The following is a 10,582-nucleotide window of genomic DNA, read 5'->3' on the forward strand; positions in this document are numbered from 1 at the left end:
CTTGATTCTGATTGGCTGGTTTCTGATTACACCACGTATATCATTCCCAGGTGCGCTACATTGATCCCACAGCTCTGTAACTGAACTGGGACCGGGGAGCGCTTGATTGCCTTACCAACCCCTGGCCACTCACTCGTCTAAGCACCGCCAGCTGAATTGGGGAAGGGGAGCGCTTGCAGAGCCTTAGATATAGACAGAGTTACGCAAACTGCGTTCACTTCATGGGGCCTGCAGTCCAATGGCGGCTCTCCTACATAGACTTCTATTGAGAATGGGGACAACCAACTGGGACAAGTCCTGGACCGGAAGTATAGGCAGGAATGCATTGGACTCAGGCAACAGCCCAGCATTAATGATCTTAAATCCCTTCATTTCAGATTGTTTTGTATTAGTACAACATAAACATCAAGTTGAGTTGTTGCTGTACAATACTTTAAAACAGTTGTCATGTTTGCTTAAAAAAAGCTCTTATTTGCGCCGCCCTCGTTGAAAACGATGTATTTCCAACTCCAGCTTGTCTCAGTTCAGGCTGCATGAACAGCGCTCGAGCGCTCGGTTTCTGCCCCCTCAATATCGCAACTCTTCTATTAAATGGCTCTGAGCGCTTGATTGCCTTACAAACCCCTGGCCGTGCTATAGAGCACCGAAGTCCTGACGTAACTCGCTCATCCCTTCGATTCCCCTGGTTCACGGAAGTAATTTCTCTATGGAGAATAACATGGGGTGATCTTACTATCGTCTACTATAAGTGTTGTGGTCCAAAAATAAACAAGCTGTCTCTGCGTTATTGTCAGGGAGGTGTCTCTGTATCGTTTGCGACAGTCAGTCACTCATGATACAGTCTGCTTCTAGCGAAAATGTAACTAATTCAGTAGCAGTAACATTAGCGTTTTCTCTGTCAGTTGATTCTTCATATCCATATGAGTGAAGCGGCCGGGATGACATGTTTATTTTTCAAACACAGTTCTAAAATCCCCGTATGGGGAATTATAATGCAAATAAAAAGTACATGAACCTGTGGATTTGCGCCCTCTACCGATATTGACGTCAGACTTGGGTGCTCTATAAGCACCACCCACGCTCAAATGACTTTAGAGCCAGTATCGGACATCAGAGTAGCAGCAATTTGGCATCCATCAAAATACAGAATGTTCATTCTCCTGCTCCCCCTGATGGCAGCTGTGTTTCATTCTGTTGCTGTGTGCCTGCAGGCTTCAACCTTGACTGGTAGAGAAGAACACGTTCCTCTATACTTTTTACGCTTCTTTCACAGTCCCACCACCACGCTGAGAGGCTTTATAAAAATTGCTTTGTGCCTGTGACCAGTATTGTTTTTGGCAGCAAATTTCTATTTTAGTCTTTGGAATGAAACTTCATTTCGTTTTAGACATATTTTATTCACCTGGAATGTTTTAGTGTTAGTCTATAGTTTTTAGTCAACTAAATATCATAATATTTTAGTCGACTAAATCTACTGTTGATTTAGTCGACTAAAATCTATTTTGGCGGGCCTAAATGCCATCGTAATTACTGTTTTTACACTTGCTGAAGCTCGTTGGAGCTATTGGAGGCTATTTTCAGCATGCAACAAAGTGTAAAACAAAGTGAATACTGGATCTCTTGTCCACTAGTTTCTTCCTAACATTTTAGTTTAGTTTTTATTTGTTGACAAAATGTTCAGTATATTTAGTCTTAGTTTTAGTAATCATATTTAGTTTCTGTTGAGTTTCACAGCTGTCTTAGCGTGTTGTACCAGAAATATAAGAAGTGAGGAAATACTTGACGGAGGAATAACACTGAAGTAAATAAATAACACACCAGGAGGCATCAGCTAGTGTTGCTGGATCAGTACGACACACGTCACTGAGGCAGGTTTATTCACACCTGGTTATATACAGATCATCATAACAATCATTTCCGGTCTGGGGTTTGTTACTTCACAATAAGAGTTAATCAATAATAAAATATATATACAATTCAGATCATGAATCTCAACAGTTTCCATTTAGTTTTCGTCAGTAATAAATGTCGTTGACGAAAATTTTCGTCTTAGTTTTAGTCGACGAAATCAACACTGCCTGTGACGACATTTTAGTTAACCCACTTCGCGCCATTGACCTAGATGTACGTCAAATGAAGCCTATTATGTAGCCTAATGCTACCCTTAACGCCTTACAGCAATTTGCGCTTTTATAGTGCATTTGATCGATCAAGTCATAAGCTACTTACGTTAGCATTGGGTTCCTAGCTGTTGTTGTCATAACAACTGGGTCGCGCCATGTCTTAGATCGTCATCACCATAAACACCCCTTCTATCTGTTTCTTTCAATCGCCTGAAAGTGTTTCTTGTCTCCCAAAGATCATTAAAATAAGATCTGGTTGCACAAAGGGTGAAGTGTCCCTTTAATCACTGCTTTACATTGGTACGGTGTAGCGTCGGCCTAATTCATATTCTTCCAATGAGTGACCTTGAACCTGACCTTGACACAACACAGTCAGGCTATGTCAAATGTAGATATGGGTTATACATATTTGACCCTGCATTGTAACTATATATATATATATATATCCCCCCCCACCCCACTGTACTGTTTAATCCAATTATTGAAAAATAAGTCGTGCAGGCTCTGACACAGTTCACCATGGATAAGCACACACACACACACACACACACACACAGAACAGTTCCCCATGCATGGATAACCACTGAATGGAATCCCATCAGGCTGTTCTGAGCGACCCAATTACACCGAAAATAATGTACACCATTTGTTGGCACTAGATTAAACGCCTCACTCACGCACGCACGCACGCATGCACACGCACGCACGCGAAAGAAAACAGTCTGTTCCGGCAGATGTGCTATTGTTTATAATAATCTTTATTCTGGAATCTGGACACAGTAATGTATTCAACACAAGGCTGTATATATATATATATATATATATGCTGTTTATATCAAACCGAACATTACCTGCCACCATTGATTCTGTTAAGCTTGTTAGTGTAAAAGTCAAAATCGACCTCCTGATTGCATCATTGACATTCTCACAGATTGCAATTGATAGGAAAAGGAAAAAGTGCAGCTTTGTTTTTCTTATTTATTTATTTATTTTTCTTTTGCAAGCTCTCCAAGGCCAATAGAGTGCACTCTTATTAGCAGGGTAATAATAATACTTATTATTATAGAGTGCAGGCTTGTCATTCATTATTGTTCAAAACATTAACATCTGCAAGACGGGGGGGGGGGGGGGGGGGGACTGGGCCGGGGAGGGGGGGTGGCAGCGGCGGAGGGGGGGGGGTCGAGGGGGGTAAAGGGACAGGGCTGGGCTGACCAGTAACAGTCAGCCTTGTGCTAAATGGCTTCAGGACTCATCTGTGGTTTATAAGCTTTATAGGCACTTCTTCTCATGCAAACGATACTGCAGTCATTCTCATAAATGATAAATGCTCCTTTCACAGCCGGAGACAAACTGAATGGCATAATAAACAACAACAACAACGATGACGAACATAATGGCTTTTTTTCTCTCTCTCTTCTTCTAAACTAATGGGTTTAAACGGCAGCCGCGGTAAAACAACACCATTTATGGTAAAAACGGTAAAACAACAGCATTTAAACGGTAAAATCAACAGCATTTGTGGTAAAACGAGGCGGATTCATTATTGTAATCAGAGACATTGTCGACTCGTTGTGTAATGGTGATAGCACAGGTCCTCTACGCACTTTAATGATCTGTGTGTGTGTGTGTGTGTGTGTGTGTGTGTGTGTGTGCGTGTGCTCGTGCACATGTCTGTGTTTGTTTCTGTGTGTGTGTGTGTGTGTGTGTGTGTGTGTGTGTGTGTGAGAGAGAGAGAGAGTTGTTGAATGGAGAGGACATGTTTTAACTGCTCGACCGACAGCCATGCTGTTGGCAGTATAGAAGCACATGTTCAGGCGCATCACAGAATGGCTACAGATTGCCTCAACGCTCAGACTATCATCACAAGCAAAATGCAAGTCAATATTATCCTTTACTAAAAGTCATTATTCTTCATATAAAACGTACAAAACGTGCAAATCAATGTCTGAAGATCACGGAACACATTTCAAACAATTAAAATGGGAGTTGTTGCGGGAACGTGTACTGTACTGTAAACCTATGTTATATTCATATAATATTCTGTCTCCGTGTGTTACTGCTGTGCTGTAGCCACATTTGGGTAACCACATTTATCGCACATAGTATGCCATTTTGGAATGAACTCTACTTCCAGGCCTCTTCTGACTTCCTTCACAGGTGTTACCGATGACGCTAATGAAGGCTCTGTTCCATTCTGGTCAAACAGAGTCAGTGTTAATGATGCTAATGAAGGCTCTGTTCCATTCTGGTCCAAAAGGCCTATTGTTCTAACCGTTTGAAGCTTGCTCCCCTGTTGAGAATCTAGAATCTTCCGGTGACGATTTGGCTAGGGACTTTGTCACTGAGTAGCTGTTTCACATTTAACTTAAATAATTACTTTTAACAATATTCTGTCATTATAGAATAATGACAAATGCTATGAAACTATTACTAGTGAGTGCATTTTGTACCGATTTAAAATATACTATAAGACAGGGTATTTTCATGATTATAGTTTTCTTTACTGGGTTAAACTGTTTAATTCATTTCTTAATATAGAGTCTGTTCAGTTTCATATGCTTCCGTTATGTTTAACTACGTTCTCATTGTATCATCATTATTGGTTTATTTCAAAGTTAGAACTCCGTCTATATGTTAAGAAAGGGCATGTCTTTGTCTAGAGGGCCCGCCTCTCTCTACCGGAAGCAGCTACTGACCCAGATCTCATTGGTCATAAGTCAGGAAGCGCCTATTTCATGTCCGGAGAGAGGAGGGACCTTGGGAGATAATTTCTTGTATATAAAACCTTGGATTCTTTGTTCAACTGAGACTCACATTGACTACGGAGGCTTGGTTGAAACAGACAACTTCGCGTGTACCTTTTTACATGCTCTGCTTTGTAACGATTTCATCTCGTGTTTTCTTCCTTCCTTCCTTTTCTACACTTCCTTCCGAGGCGACACACATCAGGGATTTTAAACCACAAAGGCTCTGTTCCATTCCGGTCAAACAGAGTCAGTGTTAATGACACTATTGAAGGCTCTGTTCCATTCTGGTCAAAGAGAGTCAGGGTGCTGCGTGCCTGTTGGTTGGCTGTTGGCTCACTGGAAACACTCTGCTACACCAGTGGGTCTCAAAGTGTCCTTGAGTGGGTTCCAAATGGACCTGTATGGACCTGTTCCAAATGGACCTGTAAGGGTCCATTTGGAACACTGTACACTCTCAGAGTTATGCGGGTCCTTGAAATTAAAAGGTTTGAGAACCACTGTACACTAAATGGAACAGAGCCTTGATGATCAGTATCATCATCAACAACACCTGCGAAGGAAGTAGGAAGAGTTATTTCCAAAATGGCATATATGTGCATAGCCATTTTGTGTGTAATACGACAACGCTGCTCAGTTCAGCTGCCTCTCAAACATATACTCATCATCATCATCATCTTCAGACTTCGGATAAACATATTAGTCTTCGTCCTCGTCCAGTCTCCCCCCTCCCTCGCGGTCTGTCTGCTTCGTCTGCGCAGATGTAAAGGGACAGTGTTCTGCATGACGCTGCAGACCACATCACCATCTGCGTTTATCAGGAATGTAAAGGCAGACCCCAATAAGGGCTGTTGTTGACGTCTGTCTGTCTGTCTGTCTGTCTGTCTAGGTAATTTAGTGACAAACAGCCCAGTTTGTGTGCTTTTTTCTCTGAACTGGTATTAATTTTGTCATTGTCCCATTGCTGGAGCGACCGGTGGCTTGTTGTTGGCTCACCACTGAGGTGGAGGTGGTCAGTCCTCCAGAAGGTGCTCTGTAAGGGTCAGTCTTCCAGTAGCTGCTCCTCCCAGGTGGAGGTGGTCAGTCCTCCTCTCCAAACAGCTGTTCCTCCCAGGTGGAGGTGGTCAGTCCTCCAGAAGCTGTTCCTCCCAGGTTGAGGTGGGGATGGCGCTGTAAGGGTCGATGATGACCTTGGCGCAGCGGATGATCATGGCCACCAGCGTCAGGCAGAGGAAGGCGATGCAGGCCAGAGTCAGACCCTGGTCCGGGTCCACCAACTCCTCTGGGTCTGGAGTGGTCTCCACGCCCATGATGATGGTTGCTGCTGCTGCTGCCGTCGTCGTCTACCGCTGCTTACAACCACACGATGTTGATACCCACACACCGCTACCATCCTGACAACCCAGCTGAGGAGGATGGGTGAGAGAGGTGGAGAGAGAGAGACAAGTTTTAAACCAAGAGAGTATTATATGCCAAGTTTTAAACCTCCCAGAGGTTCCATTGTGAGTTTATATGGCTTAATCCCCAGACGGACAGGCTTTATTTTTAGTTTGGCGTGTATAACTTTATATATCCATTTCACGGTACTTTTTGGCCAGAAAGGGATTATTTTTCACCGGAGGAAAAATATTCTCTATGAGGCAGTTCTCTGGGCAATATCGGTAGAGGGCGCAGCGGAGTAACTAAAAGTATTTTTTTCCCGGTGGAAACAAAATCCCTTTTTGGCCAAAAAGTACCGGTTATACGTGTGGTGGGGGGCTCAGTGCGTCCACTAAGGAAAGTAGGCTTTCTATTGACACAACCCGTTTTTGTATTGGTGAGTAGGTCAAACGTTCGTGAGATTTCCACAAAAGAGGAGAGGCTGGTCTGATTTCAATTTGAGATTTAAAACTGAAAGTCCCATAGCCTTATACGAAGCAGTAGAAGGCTATGGACCAGAGCTAGGTACCCCCTGGAACTCCCTCATGGACCCCTGGGTCCCCACTTTGGGAACCACTGCCCTATGGCGCTACAGTACTCATGCTGGTCCTTCATGGCCAGAGGGTTTATTGAGGTTGAATGGAAAGCGTGTGGCTTCGAGCGGCGAGGTGCAGATTTAATTCTAAAGTCCCTGAAGAGAAACCAATACCAGTGTCAAAGTGAGTCAGCCATTTTAGAAATTGGGTTTTCAAATAGTGTTTTATCTCGAGACATTATAACATCATACCGGTTATCTGATATTAAACGTATTGTTCAACTTTAAAGCACTGAATACTGTGGCTATACAGGGTGTGGATTCCCAACGTGCCTTTAAATGATGTTGAGGGGAGGGAAAGAACTATGTTTTATCCATTTAAAAAGAAATAATAATCTTGAAAGTCATCGCACACAAATTTAGGATAATCCTATTTTCTGTAGATAATGCGACATCATTTCACAAAAATGTCAGTAATGTTCTAGCTATAGCCTATAGGTCTCAGAGGACAACAAAAGTGGGACATTTACAAATTGGACAGATCTTCTATCAGAGCTTAGAGAGGAGCTGAAGATTACATCATCTGTTAAGAGAGGAAAGCAAATGTACTGAGAGAAGGATCATCCAAAAATGGGAGAGGAGGGGAGGGGAGAGGCGAAGAGAAGATGAGAGGAGAGGAGAGGAAAGTTACTCATTCTCTACTCTTTTTTTCTGTCACTCTGCACTGTCTGCCCCATAGATATCTAATAAAGCACAGACAGCTGAAATATTATTTCTAAAACACATTGAGAATAATTAAGGGATGGGAGGACATTATAAACACAGTGAGAAGCGATGGGAGGACAGCTCAGAAAGGACAGGATATGGACAGAAAGGAGAGCAGTGGTAAATACAACCACAGCGATGGACGACCAGGCTGGACCGAGGTCTCAGAGTTGTCTCACTGTGTGGACTTTTGATGAATATGAGATTCCATAATTCTGCAATATTACATGCTCTTGTGTCCTTCTGCAGTAGACCTATTTTTGGTGATTAGCTCCTATAGGGTGTCGGCCTGCAGGGTGATATATCCTGGAGCCGAATTCCGGTGGCTAGCCTATCTGTATAACAAAGGAGTTTGTTGACATGAAGAAAACAGACGGGTTGATCAAAGACTTTGCCACTAATAATATGCAAACAAATGTCGACACCCCACGCCAATGTAGAGTGCTTAAGTAGTGACCAAGAATACAATCAGTTGTTCAGTCATGGGGCGCAAGCCTTGTGTGGAGACGTCAGCCACTTTGCTGGCTGGCGTGAGTCTGTCTATTCTGTAAGCTGTACTTCGTTGAAATAAACAACTCATGGAACATCGAATCTCGTCTGTCTGCCTTGCACATTTACTCCTCTGTATGGTATAAAATATACATCAGATGGTGCCTGAAACCGGTCATGGTGGTGTGTTTTTTCACGTCAGATGAAACAGAACCAGCAGCTTTTTTCCGTCTAATTCGGTGGAGGGGAGTTTTTGTGAACGGCGACGAAGGAGTTCCAGTGGACCCGACCGTGATCTTGTCTACGCAGCGGGGATGATGACGGCGACCACCGCGAGGAGTGTTGTGCAACGGGGACCGATACCAGCCGCCGGACGGGTGGGCTGCGGAGTGGTCAATGGAGCGGCGACAGCCACGCGGAGGCCTTGATCATCACGTCGGCGCGGGGACTGCAATCACGGGCGGCGAGCAGTGAGACGCGGCATGGAGCAGCTGTGGCCGACTGACCTACAAGCCGAGGGCCTTCACAGAAAGGGGTCTGTGATGACGATGTTTGCTTTTCTTTTTCGTCCCATCTCTGTTGTGAACAGAGTTGGGAGGGGGGAGAAGATGAGCCTTGTGTGGAGACGCCAGCCACTTTGCTGGCTGGCGTGAGTCTGTCTATGCTGTAAGCTGTACTTCGTTGAAATAAACAACTCATGGAACATCGAATCTCGTCTGTCTGCCTTGCACATTCACTCCTCTGTATGGTATAAAATATACATCACTTTGTCTGAGGCACTACATTGTTCTCTCTGCACTCTATTGTGATGATTTACCCTGACTCGTTGTATTGACTATATAGGGTTATCCTGATATCCTCTCACCATCACCACGGAATAGTCTTTCTGACAGAATCAATAGGATCCATATAGGGTCCTATGAGAGTGCCGTCTCTACATGGGGAATTGGGGGGCATTGTCCCGGTGTCCCCCCAGATTGGATTTTGTGCCCCTCCGGTCCAGATTGGCAGATTAACCTACCCTACCAATATTTTAATGTTTTACAAATAATCCATGATTATTGTAATGTTCAAATGAATCGAATATAGTTCATAGAAATACATGGTAATAATAATTCTCAACATATTTGTATTTATTTGTTTGTTGTTGGTGCTGCTGCATAATTGTAGCCTACTTGTAGCCATTTCAAGCATCACTTTGTTAATAGGCAACTATTTGTTATACATAGGGGGGGGGTGGTTTGAAAAATTAAGTGCCCCCTTTGGAAAAAAGTATGCCCCCCTGCTGATTCAAGAGGAAACTGAACAATTAGAACGCACCCGTGAAGAAATAAAAACAGCCACACAAGAGCTCACCGCAGCTGCCCCAGACAAACAGAAACTGGACGAGATCCACACCACACTCCAGGAGCATAAAGCTAGAGTAGAGCAAAGAAACCGAACCGAGAAACGGGATAAGTACATGAATAACGAGAAAGATTATGCTTCAAACTATGTTTACTTCTGGAGATCCGGAAAACAACGCAACACCACCACCACCCCGACGACGGATGTTGAGGCAACGCACCATGAACAAGGAGAACAGAGACCGCGACTCGGCAACGAGTGGACCTCCAACTCCTCCCTAGATTCCCACGCCAGCACACAATCCACCGAGCACCACCATCGTTTTTTAGGCAACGCCAGAGGACACAGAGGCCGCCGACGAGGACGGGGTGCAGGAGGGGGAAGAGGAAGAAGAGACTGGCATTCCCCACCATTGACCCGCAGCCAGTCATAAACATATCCACAAGGTCAGTCACAGATATCGAAATTGCAGCACTATGCAAAGGTCTCTCTTTTGTACCCACGACCACATGCAACAGTTTTGAAACTCATATAGACTTGAACAAGTTTTTCAGATCACTCAGACTGACAGAGTTTTTTAACAAACCCAAAAACACTGTGCATGAACCAACCTGTATTAGTGAACATGACACAGGTACCATAGATGAGATTAATTCGACTACTGTGGCGACCCCCAAGAATGTGTTTCGTCCAAAATTCAAATTTATACCTTATAAAGGAAGGAATGCGTCCCTTGACACTTACTGCCGCCTGGTGGAAAGAGATGTATATGCAGCTCTCAATAAGAGACAAGAACAGAGAATCCACAACAATATGACAAAAGCTGAAAGAGAGGCCCTTAAGGATCTAAAAAATGACACCACAATCATCATTAAACCCGCAGATAAAGGGGGAGCCATAGTTCTACAAACTATTCAGAACTATGAAAGAGAGATTGAGAGACAATTACAGGACTCGGATTTCTACCAAAAACTGACAAAAAATCCCTCCACAGAGTTCAAAAAGACCATCCATGGCAAACTACAAGAACTACTGGACAAGGGAGACCTCAACAAAAACGAACACGATTTCATGAAGGTAATGCACCCCCGAACTCCAGTGTTTTACACATTGCCTAAGATCCACAAGTCACTACAGAACCCCAAAGGCCGACCCATAGT

At 43.8% G+C, this 10,582-nt stretch overlaps 1 protein-coding gene across 1 annotated transcript; it reads right to left on the reverse strand.

The window, feature by feature from the left end:
- Positions 1–5,991: 5,991 nt before the first annotated feature.
- Positions 5,992–6,177, reverse strand: ctxnd1 (cortexin domain containing 1; the record flags this gene model as incomplete). The annotated part of the gene is made up of 1 exon (XM_083759333.1): positions 5,992–6,177. The coding sequence occupies one exon, from the start codon at positions 6,175–6,177 to the stop codon at positions 5,992–5,994; it is 186 nt and encodes a 61-aa protein (XP_083615459.1).
- Positions 6,178–10,582: the final 4,405 nt, after the last annotated feature.

The sequence above is a fragment of the Protomyctophum parallelum genome (genome assembly GCF_964188405.1).
Source record: "Protomyctophum parallelum genome assembly, chromosome: 2".
Classification (NCBI taxonomy): domain Eukaryota; kingdom Metazoa; phylum Chordata; class Actinopteri; order Myctophiformes; family Myctophidae; genus Protomyctophum; species Protomyctophum parallelum.